The 24,063-nt window shown below is 38.5% G+C and overlaps 1 gene segment (V, D, J or C); it reads left to right on the top strand.

Annotated features, from left to right (window-relative positions):
• The first annotated feature begins 13,543 nt into the window (after positions 1-13,543).
• LOC127186217 (Ig heavy chain V region 108A-like) lies at positions 13,544-14,166 on the top strand. The segment is given in 2 exon segments: positions 13,544-13,589; positions 13,673-14,166. Coding segments are annotated over 2 exon segments (540 nt in total).
• Positions 14,167-24,063: the final 9,897 nt, after the last annotated feature.

Raw genomic sequence — 24,063 nt, 5'->3', positions numbered from 1 at the left:
AACAGCGAATCCCTGATATAGAGATTTAATACTGAATTTAAAAAAAGTTCATCATTTTTTCAAAAATAATAGAGATTTTCATCTCTATCATGATAAGAATGTTTCTTCAAGTGTTTCTTAGTCACTTCTAGTTTATCTTTTGAGATTTCCCTGTTTAAATGTATGTTTCATTTTTTATTTGCAATGTTTTTATTTGATTTGTCACCAGAAAAACTACTGTCAGTTACCATGTATTAAGGTAGAAGAAACTGAACGTAATAGATTGATCTTATAGAGCATTTGCTAATAGATTTTTATTACAGAGATTAAGTCGCACATGCTCAAATTTATGTAAAAGAGTGCTGCCCCCCAAATATACCAACAATGTCTGTATTGACTAGGCCTTTTTGAGGAAAATTCTTAAAAAGCTGAGATGCAATTTTGTTCACCAGCATGGGCAGACATTATGCCCATCCCTTAAGATCATGCCTTTATCTGGCAGCTCAGCAGGCAGTGTAGGGTCATAACTACTATAAATGTCCTGATCTACCATTAACTTTCCTGTGCTCTTATCAGGTAAAGCATAATGATGCTAGGAGGGTAAGGTAAATCTGAGTGACAGCTATTTATAACAACATAAGTGTAGTTAAGAAAGTATTCTCCAATAGAAGAACTATAGAAATTATTATGATCCCTAATCTCAAATTGTGGTACACAGCTATAATAATGAAACCAGCATGGTATTGGGGGAAAACCAGACATATTTATCAATGGAATCACCTTGGAGATGTAGGCATAACTTTATACTGTTAAGGTTCGCCTGAGGCTCTGAAGAGGTCTGGGGAGGGTCTCTGAGGCTGGATGCGGATGCCCTTTCAGTTTGCTTTATCTCTTAGGAGGCCAGATCTGATGGCTCAGACAACTGATCATGATTGAAGAAGGAAGAGGAAAGGGGGCTCAGGGTTTCTTTTCTAGGCATGGACTATACTGTGGCCAAGGAGGAGAACTTATACTGATGACAAATTTCCTGTGCCTGAGGGCTTCAGGTGAGAAACTGCAGTGGGTTCATAAAAGGAGGCTCTTGATCTCCTCTTTGTGGAGATCCTATGCTAATGTAGACTTGGGCCTATTAATCCTAAAGTGTGATAATAAAGCCCTGAGTCTGCTAACTTATTTGTGAATCCACATGGAAGTAAGAAATTAGGGAGAGATAGAAAATAAACCACACACACACACACACACACCACACACACACACACACACGGATGAAGTTAGACATCTTAACTTCACTGAATTTTAGTTAGTTAGGAAGTTCTTGAAGAGTCGATAGGCAGAGACAGGCGACTGGCACAACGGAAAACAAACGCAAAGGTGCTGGTTGATTCTGAGTGTATTTTGGAGAAAAGCAAGCCAGGATTATATACGAATTTTAAAATGGGGGCATTTAAACCTGGTTATATTATTATGCCATAGAATTAAAAAATACAGGATGCTGCGTAACTATGTTGTCATCAATCTTGAACAATCATTCATATAAGTCATTAGATTGGTATCAGTGCATGTGCTCTCTTTATCAAAGGTCTGTGTTCTCTCTTTATGGCAAACATCTGTGAGTCAGGACAATTTGCTTTCTTACCTCATCCATCACTCTCTGGAGTCACACTCACAATTTTTTTGTAAATCATAATATGAACTATTCGTTAGTGACTAATTCTAGCCATGTTTACATTAACAAGTAGAACAGAACTTAGTAGTAAGCTTGACCGAATGACTCTTGGTTGCAGTTTCAAGTCAAGGGTCACCTAGCAACAGTTATGTCTGAAAGTACTTAGATAAGAACATAAGGGTTAGAGAGATGGCTCAGAGGTTAAAAGCACTGTCTGCTCTTCCAAAGGTCCTGAGTTCAATTCCCAGCAACTACATGGTGGCTCACAACCATCTATAATGAGATCTGGTGCCCCTTTCTGGTGTGTAGGTGTATATGCAGACAGAACCCTGTATACATAATAAATAAACAAATCTTTTTAAAAGAGAACATAAAAAGAAAGGTGGCAAAGGAAAACATTCAGAAGAACAATCAGGATGTTCCCCCCCAAAAAAATGAGTGAGAAGAGAAAAGTGCAATTAGTTTACTCCTGGCAAGAGCAACATACCCTTTCTTGGAAGCTCTCCCTTGGATATGGCTTGTTGCCTCTGTTCTGTGGTAACATTTGTTAAACAGACTCAAGTGGAGGGGTTGTGACAAGAATACAAGATATGGAGGAAAGAATCTCTGGGATAGAAGAGACAATCAAAGAAAATGTTAAATCTGAAAGGTACCTGACACAAATAATTTAAGAAATGAAGGATGTCTTAAAAATATAAAATATAAAATAATAGTAATAAAATAAAGAAGATTCCTGGATCCAAGGCTCAGAAAATATTTTCAACAAAAGCATAGAAAAAATCCCTCCTCTAAAGAAAGAATACCTATAATCATACAAGAGTCTACAGAACACCAAATAGATTTGACCAATGAAGAAAATCCTCCTGCCACATAATAATCAAAGACTAAATTTACAGAACAAGGTAAAATATTAAAACCTTCAAGGGAAAAAGCTAAGTAACATATGATGTCAAACCTATCAGAACCACACATGACTTATCAGCAGAGACCATAAAAGCTGGAAGAACCTGGCCTTTCAAACCCTAAGAAGCAACAATGCCAATACAGACTACTATACTGAACAAAACTTTAAAACAGCATAGATGGAGAAAACAAGATTTTCCATGAGAGAACAAAATTTAAACAAATATTTATTCACAAACACAGCCCTATCAAAGATACTGGAAAGAAAACTCCTACCTTAGGAGGTTAACTACAAGCCGTCATGAAAGAAATGAAAAGCACAAGGTATAAATAACTTCATTAGTCTCTAAACCGGAAGAAGACAAGAACACAAGTGTATTCCATAATCAACATCAAAATAAAAAGAACAAACAGTCACTTGTCACTAATATCTCTCCACACAATGGACTCAAAAATGCAATGAAAAGACACAGATGAACAGAATAGATGCATAAACTGGAATATCATACTTCTGCATACATGAAACACTCCTCATCCACAAAAGATAGATATTACCTGAGAGAAAAGGGCTGGGGAAATGTTTTCTAATAAAACAGACCAAAGAAACAAACTGAAAGTAGCCATTCTAATGTCTAAGAAAATAGACTTTCAACAAAATTTAATAAAAAAAAAAAAAGATGAGGAAAGACACTTCATAGACATCAAAGGAAAACACCACCAAGATAACATCTGCATTCTGAACATATTTGCCTCAAATGCAAGGGCATCCCCATTTGTAAAAGAAACATTGATAAAGCTTAAACCATTCACTAATCCCCACACATTAATAGTGAGAGATTTCAATATCCCATACTGCCAGAAGACAGGTCAACAAAACAGAAACTAAACAGAAATAATGACACTAACAGATGTCATGAAACAAATGGACCTAAGAGACATCTACAGAACCTTTTACCCAAACACAAAAAAAATATACTTTCTTCTCAGAACCTCAAGGAGCCTTCCTCAAAATTAACCATATAGTAAGTCACGAAGCAATCCTCAACAGATACAAGAAGGTTGAAACAATCCCTTCTGTCTTATCAGATCACTGTGAAATAAAGCTGGACCTCAACAACAACAGTAATGACAAAGGCCTACAAATATATGGAAACTGAACAACTATCTACTCAATGACAACTGGTCAGGGAAGAAACAAAGAAAGAAATTAAAGACTTCCTGAAATACAATGAATACCCAGTCTTTTGGGACACAATTTAACCTGTGATAAGGGGGAGAGTTAATAGCACAAAGAACTTCATAAAGAAGTTGTAGCATTTTCATACTACCAACACAAAAGCAACCAAAAAGCTCTAGAACAAAAAGAAGTAAAAATAAACAAGAGGAGTAGTTACCTGGAAATAATCAAACTCACAGCTGAAATAAAAAAATTGGAAACAGAAGGATTATTACCAAACTCACTCTAGGAGGCCACAGTTACCTGGATACCACACAAAGGCCCAAGAAAAAAGAGAATTTCAAAAAATTTTCCCTATGAACATTGATTGAAAAAAATACTCAGTTAAACACTCTGAAACTGAATCTAAGAACACATCAAAATATCTGCTATGCATAAATAGGCTTCATCCCAGGCATTCAGGGGTGCTTAAATATGCAGAAATCCTTTAAAATTATCCACCATATAAACAAAATGAAAGAAAAAACCCCACATATCTTAGATGCTGAAGAAGTATTTGACAAAACTTGACACCCATTCATGTCAAAATACTTGGAGATATCAGTGATACCTAAACATACCTAAGCATAATGAAGGGTGTGTTTGGTTGATTTTGTCCTAGAGCTCTTCTCTCTGTCTCTGTCTCTCTGTCTCTCGGACTCTGTCTCTCTCTGTCTCTCTCTGTCTCTCTCTCTCTCTCTCTCTCTCTCTTTCTCTCTCTCAGTTGATTGTACTTATTTTAAAAGCAATTTCTGTCCCATGTTAGCTACTGTCCACATGCCACTGCCCTCTCCCCTTCTCCCGAATTTCTCTATTCTTTTGCTTGCAGAAAAGGGGACTTCCCCAACCCAACACAGCCCACCAAGTTATATCAGGACTCATCACACTCTCTTACACTGAGGCTAGACAAACTGCCTTGCCAGGGGGCTCCTTATCAGAAATAGGGAATGGATTCCATGTCAGGTCTGTGTCTGTTCCCCTTACTAGGAGACCCACATGAAGACTAAACTGCCCACCTGCTACATATGCATAGAGGGCCTAGACCCAGTTGATTCATGGTCCTTGGTTGGTACTTCAATCTCCATAAGCCCTCCTGAAGTCAGGGTATTTGACCCTGATCATCTTTTTGTGAAATTCTTATCCCCTCTGGGTCCTTCTATCCTCCTCACACCCTTCCAGAAGGCTCCCTGAGCTCTGTTGAGATCTTTGATCTACATGGACTTGATTTTTGTGCAGGGTGATAAAGATGGAACTATTTGTATTTTTCTACATGTAGATATCCATTTAGACTAGTGCTAATTGTTGAAGATGGTTTCCCCCATTGTATGGATTTGACTTCTTTGTCAAAGCTCAAGTGTCTATAGTGTGTAAATTTATTTGTGGGCCCTCAATTGAATTCTATTGATGAACCAATTTGCTTTCTGAGTTTTGGGCAACCCGGTCTACAAATCCAGTACAGCCAAGGCTAAACAATGAAACTCTATCTCAAAAAAAAAAAAAAAAAAGAAAGAAAAGGAAACCTAAAGAAAAGACAGAAACCACACAAACAGGCAAAGCAAATAAAATAGAAGAGATGGAGGAGAGAATGTCAAGTGTAGACAATAAAAATGAAATTATCAATATATAAATCAAAGAAAAGTTTTAAAAGTTTCTGACACAAAATATCCAAGAAATCTGGGACACTATAAAAAAGACCAACCTGAAAATAATAGGAAAAAATAATAGGAATAGAAGAAGGAGAAGACCCCAAGCTCCATGTCCCAGAAAACATTTTCAACATAACCATAGAAGGGAACTTACCTAACCTAAAGAAAGAAATGCCCATAAACATACAAGAAGCCTACAGAACTCCAAATAGACTGGGCCAAAAAAGAAAATCCTCCTGTCACATAATGATCAAAATACTAAATGTACTTAACAAAGAAAGAATATCAAAAGCTGCAAGAGAAAAAGCCCAAGTCACATATAAAGACAAATCTATCAGAATTATTCATCTGACTTCTCAATAGAGACTATGAGGGCCAGAAGGATATCACGCAGACACTAACAGAACAAAGATATCAACCCATACTCCTATACCCAACAAAACTTTTAATCTCCATAGATGGAAAAAACAAGATATTGCACAACAAAACCAAGTTGAAGGAGTATCTAGCCACCAACATAGCCATATAGAAGATAGAAGGAAAATTCCAACCCAAGGAGGATAACTACACCCAGGAAAACATAGGAAGTAAATAACTTCATATCGGCAAACTCGAAAGAAAGGAAACACACACACACACACACACACACACACACACACACACACACACACGCACACACACACACACACACACACACACACACACACACACACACACACACACACTCTACTAACACCATCATAAAACACAGGAACTAACAACCACTGGTCATTAATATCTCTCATTATCAATGGCCTCAACTCATCAGTAAAAAGACACAGGCTAACAGAATGGATGGACAAACAGGACCCATTATTCTTCTGCATACCAGAAAGAAACCTTAGCAATAAAGATAGACATTACTTCAGAGAAAAGGTCTGGAGAAAGGTATTCTTGGCAAATGGATCCAAGAAGTAAGCTGTAGTTACCATTCTAGCATCTAATCAAAGAGACATTCAACCAAAACTAATCAAACCATAAGGGAAAGAACACTTCATACTCATCAAAGGAAAGATACACTGCGAGGACATCTCAGTGCTGAACATATATGTTCCAAACACAGGAGCACCCACATTCATCTATATAACATGTCTAAAGTTTAAATTGAACATCAAACCCCATACCTAAATAGAGAGAAACTTAAACACCCAACTCTCACCAATAGGTAGATCATTGAGACAGAAAATAAATGGAGAAATAATGAAACTAATAGACATCAGGAGTCAAATGAACCTAAGAGATATGTACAGAATATTTCATCTAAACACAAAAGAATATACCTTCACAGAATTTCTCCAAAACTGACCATATACTTGGCCACAAAGCAAACCTCAAAGATAAAAGAAGATTGAAATAACCCCTTGCTTCTTCTCTGACTATCATGGATTAAAACTGGAACTCAACAACAACAGACAACAGAAAAACCTACAAACACAGGGAAACTCCCTAGTCATTGAATTCTGGAACAGGGATGAAATAAAAAAGAAATTAAAGGCTTAATAGAATTCAATGAATTAAAGGCACAATCTACCAAAACTTATGGGAAACGATGAAATCATTGTTAAGAGGGAAAACAATCATAGCACTAAGTGCCTTTATAAAGAAATTGGATCACTCACCAGGAAAGTGGGTGGGGGGGAGGACATCCTATTGGGACTTTAGGTGATAGAAGCATGGGAGAATGGGGAAATAGAAGGATCCAGAGGGTCCTAGAAACCTACAAGAAGAACATTATGATAGGCAGATCTGGGTCCAGTAGTCCTGCTCAAACTATGGCACCAGTCAGGGACAATATAGGCAGTAAACTTCGAACCCCTCCATAGATCTAGCTGATGGACAGGACATTTTCCACCCTTGAGTGGAGAGTGGGGTCTGACTTTCAAATGAACTCTGGTGTCCCATTTTTGACCCTGTCCCCTGGATGGGGAGGTCTGGTCGCACTCAGAGGAAGGATAACAGGCTACCAAGAAGAGACTTGATACCCTATGAGCATATAGAGGGGGAGAAGGTCCCTCTTAGTCACAGACATAGGGGAGGGGAGTAAGGGGAAAGCGGGAGGGAGGAATGGGATGATACAAGGGATGGGCTAACAATTGAGATGTAGTATGAATAAATTAATAAAATATGAAAAAATAGAAATTAGAGAGATCTCATACTAGCACTTAACAGCATACCTGAAAGCTGTAGAAAAAAAGAAGGTGACACATGCAAGAGTAGGTGGCTGGAAATCATCAAACTCAGGGCTGAAATAAAAAATTAGAAACAAGGAGAACAATTCAAAGAATCAGCAAAATCAAGAGATACTTCTTTGAGAAAATCACCAAGATAGAAAAGCACAGAGTCAAATGAACTAAAAGGTGGAGGCAGAATAGTCAAATCAACACAATCAAAAATGAAAAGGGAGAAATAATGGCAGACACAGAGGCTATCCAAAATATCAAGAGGTCTTACTCCAAAAGCCTATATGCCACAAAAATTTAAATCTAAATGAGAAAGACAATTTTCTTGATAGATACAAATTACCTAAATTGAATCAAGAAGAGGTAAACAAATTAAATAATTCTGTATCTCATATGGAAATAGAAGCAGTTATCAAAAGTCTCCCAAGCAAAAAGTTGCAGGGCAAAATGGATTTAGCACAGAATTCTATCATACCTTCAAAGAAGAGCTAATACCAATTCTCTTCAAACTATTCCACAAAATAGAAACAGAAGGAATATTACCAACCTCCATTTAATGAGGCACAGAGACCTTGATACCTTAAGCACACAACTACCCAACAAAGAAAGAGAATTTCAGACCAAATTCCCTTATGAATATTGATGTAAAAATTGATAAAATCCTTGAAAACCAAATCCAATAACACACCAAAAATGTCATTTACCATGACCAAGTAGGCTTCATTTCAGGCATGCAAAGATGGTTCGATATATAGAAATCCATCAATGTAACCCATTTTATAAACAAATTGAAAGAAAATAACATGTTCATTTCATTAGATGCCGAAAAAATATTTGACAAAAATCCAGCATCCATTCATGTTAAAATTCCTGGAGAGATTCGAGATAGAAGACACAACCTAAACATAATAAAGGCAATATACAGCAAACCTATAGCCAACATCAAGCAAAATGGAAAGAAGCTAAAATCAATTTCACTGAAATCAAGGACAAAACAAGGCTATCTACTCTCGTGGTACCTCTTCACTATAGTCCTTGATGTCCTAATTAGAGAAATAAGACAACTAAAGGAGATCAATGAGATACAAAGTGGAAAGGAAGAAGCCAAAGTATCACTATTTGCATATGATATGATAGTATTCATAAATGACCCCTCGAACAATACCAAGGAACTCCTATAGATGATAAACACCTTCAAAAATGAGGCTGGATAGAAAAATGAATTTTAAAATGGGAGTCCTCATTTATACAAAAGAAAAACCAGCTGAGAGATAAATTATGGAAACAACACCCTTTACCATAGCCAGAACAAAAGCATAAAGCGTTTCTGATTTAACTCTAACCAAGAAAGGTAAAAACCTTTAGAAAAAAAATTCAAGTCTCTGAAGAATGAAATTGAAGATGATATCAAAAACTGGAAAGATCTTGCATGCTCATAGATTCATAGGATTAACATAGTAACCATCTAACCAAAATCAACCTAGATTCAATGCAATTCCTGTCAAAATGGCAACACAGTTCTTGAAAGACTTAGAAAGACCAATTCTCATGTTCATTTGGAAAAACAAAACAAAACAAAAACCTGAATCACTAAAACAACTCTATACAATATAAGATCTCCTGGAGGCATCTTCATCCCTGATCTCCAGGTGTACTATAGCACAACTGTATTAAAAATGGCATAGTGCTGGCATACAAACTGACAATTGGATCAATAGAATCAAATTGAAAACCAATAAATAAATCCACACACCTACCTATGCACACTTCATTTTTGACAAAAAAGCCAAAAACCATACAATAGAAAAAAGATAGCATGTTCAACAGATGGAGCCGGTTTAATTGGATGTCTACTTGTAGCAAAATGAAATTGGCACTTATTTGTCACACTGCACAAGACTAATGTCAAAGTGGATTAAAGATCTCACTATAAAAATAGACACACTAAATCTGTTAGAAGAAATGTGGGGGAAAGACTTTAGCTAATTAGAACAGGAGACAGCCTCTTGAATATAACTCCAATAGCTCAGGGTCTAAGATCTGTAATTAACAATTAGAACCTCATGAAACTGAAAAGTTCTGTAAAGCAAAGGACACATTGAAAAGAACAAAATGACAGCCTACAGATTAGGAAAAAATCTTTACTAACCCTACATCTGACCGAGGCTAATATTCAAAATATATTAAGAAATGAAGAAATAAAACAACACCAAATGAAATAATCCAATTAAAAACTGGGTACAGATCTATACAGAGAACTACCAACAGAGGAATATCAAATGTCTGAAAGACACTTAAAGAAATACTCATTTTCCCTAGTCATCAGGGAAATGCAAATCAAAATGACTCTGAGATTCCATCTTATACCTATCAGAATGGCTGAGATCAAAAGTTAAGTTAGGAGGACTCCCATTTCTGAAGACTAGGGCAGGGAGAAAAAGAGTGTGTGAGGGATGGCGGGAGGGATCAGGAGGTGATGAAAGAGTCTACACTTAGGATGTAAGGTGAACAAATAAAAAACAGGTACATTGCAAAGAAGAGAAAAGAGTGAGCTGTGTCAGAAATTATACTAGTGAGTTCTCAGGACCAGCAGGGGACACTGTAGATCCACCAATTTTCTGAGGAGTAAGGGGCAGCAGAAGCAGATAAAGAAGTTGTTTACTTGAATTTTTGATCTTAGCCATTCTGATGGGTATAAGATGGAATCCAATATGATGGGCACATCTGGGCCCAGGGGTTCTACTCGATCTATGGCACCAACCAAGGACAATATGTGCAATCATCATCAAGCCCCTACCCTGATCTAGGCAAGGGACAGGACAGTCTCCGCAATTAAGTGGAAACTGGGGACCGACTTTCACATGATCTCTGATGCCCCTTATTTGGCCATGCCCCCTTGATGGGAAGGCCCAATGGCACTTGGAGGAAGGATAGCAGCCTACCAAGAAGCGACTTAATACCCTAACATCATATTCAGGGGGAGGAGGTCCTCCTCAGTCACAGTCATAGGGAAGAGGAATGGGGTGAAAGCAGGAGGGAGGGAGGAATGGGAGGATGCATGGAATGGATCCTATATTTGAGATGTAATATGAGTGATTCTATTTTTCAACAAAAAAGTAAAAAGTAAAAAAATTAAAATTTTTGAAAAAAATGTATTTACTGAGTGTATTCCAGCAGTCTCTGTGGATTTCATTGGGAACATTATTATTTTCAGAGACTACAGGATTGTTGACACATATACCATCTCTGTGCTATAATCATGAAGAGATGATTTGTTAAATAACATCCACATTGAGATTGCCAAGTTCCAAATCATATTCCTATTTTGACTGTGTAGAAAACTATTTTATGAAAGACATAAATAAATGTTAAGGATATGTGAGCCTCAGGATCCTGAGCAATATGGAGAAAAGTGTCCCAGAGATTGCAGCTGTTAGAAGAGGTGTTCACAGTCCTGTTGATTATTGGATTGTGATTGACAGCAGCCTCCAAGTCTCTGAGTAAGTGTCTGATCATTTGTAGGGTGGTCAATGCATCTTCTCAGCATCAGCAATATGGTGGATACTGTGGAGGTTCAGTTGGTTCTTGAACTCTTGAATTGTGGTTCACATTAAGGAACATAGATGTCATGACTGTATTCTCAGTGGGATGGAAGAGCTCTGTGGGTACAGATGTCAGGATGGAGCTTGAATGCACTTCCTCAGACACCTGAACCTCATCATGCCATAGAATAACATAGAAAACATGACCAGTTCTATCTGAAAAAATGATCTAAGAAACACAATTCATCATGATTGCATAAATAACAGTTGTGCTTTTAGATACAGGGATATCCATACAGTGTACAGTACCATATTAGTACCCATTTCTTCACAGTCTTTGAGCACAGAGGTTCTGAACTTGGTCTGAAGTTGGATCATCTCTATGTGGTCACAGAATCTACAGATAAGTGCATTCCTAGGAGGACAGCTAGTGGAAACCAGAGACTAAAGGGACCATGTAATCTTTTGATAAGTGTACATTCCTAAGTTCAGCTTCAGCTGTCTAGGGCTGGACTGAGGAGTCCTGGACCTTTATGAAAGGTCACTTGCAGATATTTCAACACTGAAAGGTTTCCCATTTCCTTTATGTGGATTCTGGGTGAAGCAGATGCCTGGTTGTGGGCTTGAGTTGATTGGATGGATATCCCAAGCACTTGAAGAATAAATTATTTAAAGAAATTTCAGGACAAATCCACACAGGATGCATACACAATGTTCAATACAGCCTATATTGTCATTATGTATGTGTAATTTGTTGGAAATCTAGGATGATTCCATTCTCTAGCTGCTGTGAATAAAGCACAAGTAACATGCTATGAATAGTCATGGAAGTTCACATGTTTCTATAATAAGATGTAGAGTCATTTGACTATGTGCTTTGCAGTGCTATAGCTGGGAAATAACATAGTTTTATTTATTATTATTTTTGTGAATTCTCCAAACTTATTCCAAAGTCAGTACACTTGTCTACACTCTGATTAAGGGTGAGAGAGGATCAGCCTTTCATGACATTCATGGCATCATTTGTATTCTTGCTTTTTATCATCTGACTGAGGTCAAATTAGAACATGAAAATTCCTTTCATCTGCCTTTCAGTTGTTAGATAAGGACTTTGATTTCAAGATACAGAAATACTTACCTAACCTGTAAATTCACCTTGTTGGTCAGGTTTCCTAAGCAGGAGGGTGCTGTGTAGCTTGAAGGAAGAGCAAAGACATCAGTGACCTCATGCAGTACCAGGCCTTGCAGTCTACAACATCAGCCTTCAGATAAGATGTACCCATTAGTGCCTGGATGTTATATAGCAACTAAGGCATTTTTAATTGATTTTTTTTGCCATGAACAATAGGAAAGAGTTTGTCCCAGTTAAATATGGTCAATAGTCCATGCCTAGAGATGATATAGGCCCTAGTAGACCCGAGTTGAACTGCTAATGGTCATGTTGTCAAACTGTGATATAGATATTTATGTTTATGCCAAGTAGATTAGTGCTGCTGTCAAGTCCCAGTGTGCAGTGTGTGATGACTGATGCAGACATTCATTATGGGTCAAAGTGCTGAGAATGATTGCAAAGTAATCTGTCACAGATGAGTCAATGATGTCACCCTCTCACCCAAACCCAAAGACCATCACAAAATATGGGAAAAAAATGGAAGATACAGAGAATGTGGTTAAAAAGCCTGAAATCCATCAATCATTTGCATACATAGCTGTGTGTAACTATGGAATGTCTAAGAGCTGCCAACGACAGTCTAATTTAATGTCTGTTTTTAAGAGATAGTCTTACATTTATCTCCATTTTCATCCATTTTACCAAAGTTATCTAAGTTTCTTATTATTTTCTGATGAAAATCTTCTATGGTTTATATTTATATTTAATCACTTTATGCAATATATACATAATTTAAATATAAAAACCATATTTAATATAGAAACCATATATATATAAAACCATTAGTTACTGAAAAAATCTTTTGCTGACATATGTAAGTTTTTAATTTAGTTATTATAGATAGTGCTTCAGTAATCATTGATGTGTAAGTATTTCTGAAACATATTTGCTTTGGGTCAATTGACAGAGATTTTCAGTATATAAGATGTTGGAAAGGCAAATGGTAATTTCATGTCTGAAAGAAGGGAGGAGTCTGGGATGAACTTCATCATGGAGTATTTGGACTTGTACCTCAGCATCCTGCTGTCAGACCCAGGTACCTCCTTCTTCTCCAGGTGGACTAGGGCCTTATCTAAGAAGTATCTCACTCATGAATATGCAAATCACTTGGGTCTATGGTCTTAAATACAGGATGTCCACATCCCCAAAACAACATCTGATCAGTGTCGTCTCCACAGTCAGTGAACATACCATCCAAAGGATGGAATGGAGCTGGGTCATCCTCTATTTCCTGTCAGTAACTACAGGTAAGGGGCTCATCAGCTCCAAATCTGAAGAGGAGGCAGGGACTGCTGTGACAATGACATCCTCTTTGCCTTTCCCTCCACAGGTGTCCACTCTCAGGTCCAGCTGCAGCAGTCTGGGGTTGAGCTGGGAAGACCTGGGTTTTCAGTGAAGTTGTCCTGCAAGGCTTCTGGCTACAGCTTCACCAGCTACTATATGTACTGGGTGAAGCAGAGTTCTGGACAAGGTCTGGAGTGGATTGGATGGATTTATCCTGAAAATGGTGGTACTGGCTACAATCAGAAGTTCAAGGGCAAGGTCACACTGACTGCAGACAAATCCTCCAGTACAGCCTACATGGAGCTCAGCAGCCTGATATCTGAGGACACTGCGGTCTATTACTGTGCGAGACACACAGTGCTGCAACCACATCCTGAGTGTGTCAGAAACTCTGTAGGAGCAGGAAGCTGCCCTGGGACTGAGATGAAAGGGAAGATTGATCTGAAGAGTTGTTCAGAAATAATCATTTTGAGCATTCATTTTTCTGCCTCCTCCCTGTACTATATTGCCCTTGTCAACTTTATAAAAGGACATCTATGAGCAAAGTGATGTTGATTAGGATGTCTCTACAGTACACCAGACCTTTCTACATCTTCACCAGCTATAACCTCCATTGGCTTGCTTCTTCCATAAAAAAGGAAATCCATGGTGATGCATTGATATAGGCTAGCTGCAGCACACAGGTAAACTAAGGGAGGCCACAGTGGTGGCCCAGCTTTCTGCAGAATCCGAAGGGAGGTAGCAGCTGCAAGAATACTGATCTTCCGCAGGTCCCTGTTCCAAGGCACCAGTATGCTAGAGACTAGTTCCAGCACACAGGGTAAACTGAGGCAGTTCGAAGTATTAGTGAATGGTCTGCTGATGACTGATATTTTTCTATATACTTTAACTCTCCATCTTTTAGGCTAGTAGTCTTGCTATTTATAGTTTAACTCTTAAATTTCCAGGTTGGTGACCTTGCTATTTATATCTTGGCAGAGAAATTCAGCAGATGTTTATGAATCTCACACACATGCACATATAAATCAATAAAAAATATGGAGCTCCCAAAGACACCATTCATTCACATATACATGAACATGCAGATATAAACATGTATATATGTATATGTATATATAAACAAATATAGAATATATAGAAAACATCAGATGTATAAAAAGACAAACAGACACATCATTTTTGGATAAAACAGATAGCTTCAAAACCTGTTTAATTTGATCCTTCATTTTTATATGATCTGATACAAAGGATCTCTATATATGGAAAAATTACCACATTCAAAACTGGATATAATTTCTACCTAAAATGTAAGTTGCTATAGGACTACTGATCCTAATATCTAACTAGATCCTTTGTTCATTACATGTTTAAAGCAGTATATTTACCATATGCTCTTTATGAGTCCAAAGCAGAAGTTTTCTCTTTTTCCTAATTTAAAATGCATATCATATGTTCAAAGAAAGAGTTTTTTTTTATTAATTTATTCTTGTTACATCTCAATGTTTATCCCATCCCTTGTATCCTCCCATTCCTTCCTCCCCCCCATTTTCCCATTATTCCCCTCCCCTATGACTGTTCCTGAGGGGGATTACCTCCCCCTGTATATTCTCATAGGGTATCAGAAATCTACAAGTAGAACAATATGATAGGCAGATTTGGGCCCAGGGGTCCCGCTCAAACTAAGGCACCAGCCAAGGACAATACAGGAGGTAAACTTTCAACCCCTTCCCAGATCTAGCCAATGGTCAGAATATTTTCCACAGTTGAGTGGAGAGTGTGATATGACTTTCTCATGTACTCTGGTGCCTCACATTTGACCATGTCCCCTGGAGGGGGAGACCTGGTGGCACTCAGAGGAAGGACAGCTGGTAGCCAAGAAGAAAGAGTTTTTTATGCCAAGGTTTTTCTTATAAACAGGTGTCTCTTTTGCTTTATATAAATAACAATTTACCAGTCATTCTTTGTCTCTATATTCATATTATAATTCTTATTCTGGTGTACACTTATGCCATATCCTTGGACTCAACCTAAAATGAATGTATTTCCTTGATTATTAATTTAGTTCAATCTTGTTTTCATTCATGGTGTAATTCACGTGGAGGTTCATAGAGCTCCTAACAGATTTTACTATATCACAAAAGGGTTTAACATTATTTGAATCAATTAGAAGCCATTATCAGGAATTATAATATCATCTGTAGGAAATGTGCCCAAAAGAGACAGTAGACCTATGGAGGAAAATTATTAATCTACAGGTAGTGAGAGTCTATGTCATGCCGCGATATATAAAACAATGATGGTAAGCCAGTAAAGAAGAAAGAAAGTGGTCCTGAGGCAAACTCCTTGGGGCTTTGCCTAAGTCAGGGACACACACAGGAGTGGGCTGCTTGCAGGATATTCACTTGTTTGCTTTTGCCAATCCAGCATATGATTGCTCTCAGTAGTGAATGATAAAATATCTGTGGATTATGAGAGAGAAGAAAATTTTCTGGAATAACCGGGAATAATAAGCTTTTGGTCAAACAAAATCTCATTTATTTGTCAGAATTCTGATGTAACCTCAAGATTTGTTACTAATTCTGACTTTCTGCTCCAATAGAAGATCCCATCTCTTAGATTTTAAGACATATTTATATTAGAATAAATTGTCTCATATGTATAATTCCTCTAATCTGCTCAATGGTATTATTAAATCTTTACCTAGACTTTAGTCTAGGTAGGTTTTGAGATGATACATACCTTTGGTCCCATATTTCCTTCCCTGCCATTCTCAGTAACCTGCCCTATATTCCCAAGCATTTCTAGAACACTGATACAGCATCAACTTTCACAGTCTATTGCAGACATTGTGGTCCACGTTTTTCTATAAAGTACTTGGTTTTGGGTAATAGGTGACTAAAAACCAGCATGGAGACCTGTGGTACTTGATAATCTCAAGGAAAGTAATTCAGAAGGAAGTCTTTTTAGCTTAGAACATTAATATTGCATGTTGCTATAGCAGACATTCACTATCTGTGAAAATGTAAATGTCTCATTTTTCATATGAATGCAATTCTATGGGAAATGTGCGGGCATAAAAACCCTAGGCCAATATTTTATTAGTGATTTTGCAAATATGTGTTGAATTTAAAATGCTGTTAGAAATCCCAGTGATGTTTTAAAGAACACTCCTGTCTCCTCCTCCTGGAAAGGGAATGATGAGCATGCAGGGGAATCCTCCATGTCTAGCCTCTGAATGAATGCAATTCTCCTGTGTATTGGGAAGGAATCTGTTAAGGGCGGCAGAACCTTGAGTTAGTGATTTGTCTGATACCTGCTGGAGATGTCAATTTCAAGTACCCAGATACTTCACACAACATGAAGAGGAGATCTCCACAAAGGGTCCTTTGAGACAGAGATTTACCGCTGATTTTTTTTTCAAATTACAGGTCGTTCCTTCCTTCCTACCCAGAAAAAGCAAGCAGTCCACTCCCTTGTAATACTAAGCCATTGAGAGCTAGCTACTTCTGCATAGTCACCAGTCAAAGGCATTATAAATCATAGTGTTTGTGAAAATTACAAGTGAAATAATTCGTGTTTGGTATTCAAGTGTACCATCATATTTCTCACTTTCTTGTGTGCTTCTAGGTAAAAACACACTCTTTCTTTGTTTTATAGGAATTACTTTCCTTTCAAGTGTATGACTGGTATGAGCATCAGGTTGTTGTAAGTTTGACCTGGATGAGTCCATGAACATTCATTGGGCCACATGCAGGTGGGATCATCTGGACAGTCAAAACTTTCATCTCTTAAAGAATTCTATTTTCTCTGCCTTGGTGTGTTAAAATAACACAATATTTCTAGAGTACCCTTCCTGACATATAAAAGATTGTTGAGAGTACAATTCTATCTACAAAACATTTCAAGCTTATCCTATATGAGAATGAGATTAACAAAACTGAGACCATGTATCAGCCTGGTGAACACAAAGGGAACACTGACAGTTACCATATGTTCTTATTTTTAGAAAGCATCAAGGTCACATTAAAGTAGAAGAAACTTGAAGTAATAGATTAGAGTTATACAAGATTTACTAATAGATTTTCATGATAGAGGGTAAATCACACAAATCAGATATTAGTTAAGGGAGTGCTGCCTCCAAAATACCCCACCAAGGCCTATGCTAATTAAGCCTTTTGAAAGAATAATAATCTTACATAGCTGAGGGGTAAATGTTTGTCTACCAGCATTGTGCAGACATTATGCCCATCCATGATGATCATGCCTCTACCTGGAACCTCAGTGAGGCAGAGCAGGGTCACAACTAACATAAAGTCCTGCTCTACCATTAACATTCCTTTGTTCTTATCAGGAAAAGCATAATGCTGCTACATGGGTTATGTAAGCCTGAGTGACAGCTATTAAAAACAACACAGCTGTAGTTAGGAAGGTATTCTCTAATAGAAGACTTCTAGAAGGTATTACCATCCACAATCTCAAATGTGCTTAGAATTTTAATCATGAAAACAGCAATGTATTGGGAAAAAAGACACACTGATTAATGGAATCACCTTGAAGAAGCAGACAGAAGCCAATACACTGATCGAGCACTTGATTTTTGATAAATAAATCATGTCATACATACTGGAAAAAAGATAGTATTTTCAACAAATGCTTCTCCTCAAAAATAATGGCTATATGTTGAAGAATGAAAATAAATCAATACTTATCTCCATGTACAAAATGTAATTTCAAATGTATCCATGACTTCAATGCAATGTCAGATACACTGAATATGACATAAGTGAAAGAAAGAAAATGTCTTGAGTTCATTGCAACCAGAAAAGATATCCTGAACAGAACAGCAATAGCATAGGCAGTAAGTACAACAAGTAATAGTTCATGAAAGAACCGCATGGAATTGACAAGCTTTGTATTGCACATAATACCACAATTTGTATAAATCAGGTTATAGAATGGGAAATAGTTAAATTTGATACAAGGCTAATATAGAAAAGTATAAACATCTCAAAAACTGGAGATGAAGAAAACAATTCAAATAAAAAATGAAATAGAGATCTAAAGAGGGGAATCTCAAAAATTAAATATAAATGACTAAAAAACATTAAAGGAAACTTTCTTAATCATTATAGAGATAAAAACATGTCGCGACCCTTGCGACCAGCGGAAAATAAGGACGCGACCCGAACGTTCTTCTCCAGGCAGTTTATTAAGGAACCTTTTCAGCAAGCTTCTTCTTTTCCTTCTCCCTTTCCTTCCTCCTCCCCAACACCCCAGCACCCCTTTTATATCCTCTGCCTCACCCAATCAGCAGGTCTTACATTGGTAGCTCCAATTGGTTCCCGACAAGGCGGGGTGCATACATTAGAGCAAAGCACAGCCCACAACCCAAATAAGGACTTGTTTACCAGCCAGGAGGAGAATTGCAAGTCATCCTGCCTGGCAGGTTGCCAGGAGCTTCAGCTTCCCACAAAAACACAAACTTATTTGAGATTTTTATTTTATACCATTCAGAACTCCCAACATCAGTAAAATGATGTCAGCTCATGCTGGCAAGGATGTAGAGTAACAGGAGGCTGGAGGAGTGTTTAGTTACAAAGTCATTATGGAAAAATATGAGGCAGTTCATCAGGAATCTGGGAGTATATCTGCCTTAAACATAGAGCTATACTACTGTTCACCATATGTCCAAAGGACTTTATCTCTAAGTAAGGACACTTGATGAAGCATTTTTATTTCTGCTCAATTGATAATAGCCAGAAGTTAGAAACAGCATAGATGTTCATCAACAGGAAAACAGTGAGAGAAAAAGGATATGCTAACACAGCAGAATATTATTCCAATGTTAAAAAAATGAAATAATGAAATTCACAGAAAACGCATGGAACTAAATAAAATCACCCCAAATGAGATTATTCAGATTCAAAAGCACGAATAAGTCTGTATTCACTTTTCTGTGGATGTTAGATGTTAAGTCTTCCAGAGGCACACTACAGTCCTTATAACTACAGATGTTATGTATAGAGTGACAAAATACGGGAAAGGATATTGCTCTCTAGTGAAGGATAATAAATAATTAGTTGTGGGTAGATGTGAGGAGGGAAGAGGGTAATAAATAATTAGTTGGGGGTAGATGTGAGGAGGGAAGAGGGAGAATATACAGTTAATATGAAGAGAGATATCTTAGCCTCAAATCTGTGTGAGGCATGATTTGGAAATCTTAAACCATAGACGCACTTCCTTTTTAAAAATTGATTATGTTATTTATTTACTTTACATCCGAACCACACATTCTCCTTCCTCCTCTCTTCTGAGGTCTTAGTTCTCCACACCTCGTAAGGTTAGATCCTGCCTCTGGCAGGAGACTTTACATGACATGTAAAGGCACGTCTCATTGCTGCTCTATGCTGTGCATATCTTGAATCCCATTACCCATATCATCAACATATAACATGCTGTCTTCACATAAATAAAAAATTAGTGCCTGCAATTCAAGTGCTTGAGAATTTCTGAAGAATGCATTGAAGACTACATATTTATCTAATTGCAGAGCTTTTCACTTTACATGTCACTGTGATAAATAGGGTGACACAGGCATGCCTATAGCCCTGATTGGAAATACATTAAATAAAGTCTCATATTGAGTATTTCTGAGGTCTGGAATTTTGGATGCTGTAAGCCATTTAGTGAAAATGTCTGAAGAAATGACTTATTCTGCTCCAAAATTTTAGAATATTTTCTAAATTTTGAGACTTCGTTGGCAGGGTACTTAACACCCAAGTTTCTATAACATTGCTGAATGTAATTTATGCACATTAACATTTGTACCACATAGTCCACACTTACTCTCACATTTTTAAGCTGTGACTCGACAGTACTCTATACATATCTGAAGTACTGAGGAAAACTATCTGCATCTGACGCAGCTCATATCACAGACTTAAATATTCAACATCACAATTTTATGCCCTCTGTGCACAAATCATCTGAGATGCAAAATCCATGTTCCTGGTTAGAGAAGATGTTCTATCTTTTCAAAAGTCTGTTGTCTGCCTTTCCCATATTCAGGACCAGCAGGTCTTGTATCTCTGGCCCTTGGCCATTTCTTGGAAACCAAGCAACTTAGTGAGGTTCCTAGATCATAACAGATCTTTTGCTTCTGGTGGACCTTTTCTATTGCCTGTCTATGATGAGGACATTTGTTATGATATTTGAATATCATGAACATAATTTCAGATATTCTCCTATTTGAAGACATATAATTAATCAGAGACGAAAAGTCATTGTGACATAGACAACCCACTGGAAAATTGACCCATGTGTTAGTGCTGGTCTTATTGCCCAACCTACACTAAGGATTCAGTGCCTCAGCTGGCACTCAGCATTCTGAGGTTGGCTTCTTTTTGCAGCATTCCTGTTAATTGTGGTAAGATCACATTTCACGGTTCAGATATACCTTGATATCTCAATCTTTCAAAAGTTTTAAATATAAAGATGGTTTATTATACAAACGAGGTGGTAGCATTTGGCCTAGCTTTGCTTGATGAAATCAGTAGTTCATTCAGACTTCTTTGCATATATTCAATCATGTTCATACCAAAAAGTCACCTTTGTTCAAAGTTATGTGAATCATATTCTAAGTTGTGAAACATCAGTCTTGACAAGAACAAAGAGGAATACATTTTTCTCTACCACCTCTGAATATCCCCAGGCCCAGGGTGTGACTTCCATCATCCTCTGCCCACTGTGCCCTCCTACAGGATGCTCAACGTCTGAGAGAACTGAGCAAAGAAACCATGTTTTTCTGTCTACAGTTTATTGTCTTGTGTTGTTTTAAAGTTGTCACAAATAGAGGGCAGTATAAACCTGAAGGCATTGGCCATTGAAGAACAGAAATAAAAATAACATGATGCATAAAATTAACAGATAATTAAATCAATGAAACATCACTCACTTCCATGAAATTACAGTTTATAACTGCCAGGCCACAGGTGCACATATTCTAATGCTATTCAAGAAATTGGCGATCTCTGTACCCTTTTCTTTTTTGTGTGAAAGAAAATTTGTACCAATAGGACTCACACAGCAGGCCACCTCTGGTCCCAGCCACAGAGCATCATGAAGTCTGGAGAAACACCAATGCTTTGAACTCTTTTCATGTCCTCCATGCAAAAAAACAGGTGAAGATCCCTGGATGAGTGAACTGAACAGGACCCTTCATCTTATAGTGAGGGTCTGGCTCAATCTTGCTCCTTCTACACAGCACTCATCAAAAGTGTTTATTTTTCTGAGGAATATGGAATTCAGTTAGCTACTCTCTAAGGGTGTTGACCTTCCTTTTGGGTGAGAACATGTCCAAGAAACCCATATCTCTGAAGCATGGGAAGGAATACCAGCTCTGAGGTGAGACAGTATCCCAAGGGAAGGGTATTCTGAGATACAGGAGTTCAGGAACCATGCATCCAGCCCTGAGAGAAGATCTCCTCAGCAGAGACACTGCAGCCCTCAGGAGAGAGTTATTACAACCCCTGAGGAGCCGAGAAGCTTTGGATCCAGAATTCATCTTCTTCTTTGCTTTTTCTCTTCTGGGCTTCTTTTCTTCTTGAGAGAATTAAACCAAGCAGGAAATTTCTTAAAGTAAATTTTGTGCAGGCACAAATCCAGGTGTAGGTGCCTCTCCTCCAAGGTGAAGACAGTAGAGAAATAGGCAAATATAGGACTTTTAGGGGTCGGAGCTTTCTAAAGAAGTGACTTCCAGAGTGAGAATTGGTGAGTTTCAAGTCCTGAGCTTGGGGGAACCCTAGAGATTGGTGGTTTTTTTTTTTCATCCTTTTCATGTAAAATTAACATAAACCTGGGAGTGGTCACACAGAGGGGCTGGAGATGGGCATTGTAACAGTTAGAGTCTGGAACTGGCTGTTTGACAGTTAGAGAGGTATCTGGGAAAAACTTGTTAACTCAAGCCCTAAGAGGTTTACACTGACTTGAACTCTAAGCTAAACAAAGCAATTTTCCTTAACTAAACTATGAACTTGGAATTCCAAGATGGCATCAACCAGTATGCACCATAGCTGATGTACTCCGAGGTGACCAGGCATGTGAATGGAGCCACAGACTGCTGGATATTGAGAACTGTAGGTGAGTGGGGCCCCAAACTCTGCAGACCTCCAGTGGGTCTAATCCCAGGACAAGCAACAGCCCGGACGTGCTAAATGCACTCCCCAACCTCTGAAATGGAATCCACAACCAAGCTGCAGCTGGCACACAAAATCCAAACTCGCCATTTGAGGAGGGGATTTTCCAGAGCCCCCAACCTGAGGAGTCTCAGCGAATAGGGTGAAACTACCATTGAACCTCTCCATCCACACCGCGCCAAACTGCGGAGGTCACCTGCCTAGCCCAAGTGGAAACACAGGTGGTGGGACTCACCAAAAACAGCTAGGACTGACGTGTAGCTAGCTCATGGCCCACATCCTGGGCCCAATCTGAAGCCAGACACAAAGGACTGACCCTCCAAACAGGGGCAGTTAGAAACCAGCGTGGACTGCTCCCACAGCCCAGTCGGGCCGCCCACATTATTGGGAGATGTGGGTCTTCTTGCGGTGTCTAATTGCTGACCTAAAGCTATATGGGAGCATTCTGGCTTTCACTGGCAAAGAAGAGAAGATACAGGGGATTCCCGCCAGCGTCTGAATCACCATTGTCGGCAGCTGCCTGCCGGGCTGCCAGCACTGACCCGGCACTCCCCAAACAACAGAACCTAGCTGGTCCATTCTTGCGGGTGCACAACACCTCTCACAATACAGGGAGCTGTGGTCGTGCTTGCAGGGTCTAAGCTGATCTAAAGCAATCTGGGAGCATCCTGGCTTACAGGGGCATGGAAATTGCTGCCTCCTTGGATACTGCCAGTGGCCTGAAACCATATTGTCTCAGTCCCACCAGGCACTGATCCTGTAATCTCCAACAGGCAATCCTAGCTAGGTCAGCTCCTGCAGACCCAGCAAGAACTCCCAAATTATGGGAGGCTGGACACTCCTACAGAGTAGAGGCAGAGCTAAAACACAGCTGCAGCCCAGAAGATCTGATCCACCTGGGGTCTTGGCTACAAAGCAACAGGAAGGACAGCAGCTGGGATCAACCTACACAACCAGAGAGCTTGTGTGCTGACCTTACTCTAGATACGAAACTGCTGATCTGAATTACAGCAGTGGTGAAAAGGCCCAAACAGAAACCTACTTGCATGACTCAGCCTGGAGCCTAAGGTGTTGAGAAAAATCTCAGAGTAGAATCTGAATCACCTGCCTGGTCCAGGGAAATACTCCTGATCCCCACAGGCAAGGCACCTACCTATAATCAGGCATCAACTATCCACTCTCAAACAGGGAAGGTCACTACAACCACCTCCCAACATCAGAGTCACCAAAATGACAAGAGGAC

Source organism: Acomys russatus, unplaced genomic scaffold, assembly GCF_903995435.1.
Source record: "Acomys russatus unplaced genomic scaffold, mAcoRus1.1, whole genome shotgun sequence".
In the NCBI taxonomy this organism is placed as follows: Eukaryota; Metazoa; Chordata; class Mammalia; order Rodentia; family Muridae; genus Acomys; species Acomys russatus.
Note: the sequence above shows the minus strand (reverse complement) of the source record. Positions and strands in the feature narration are given on the sequence as shown.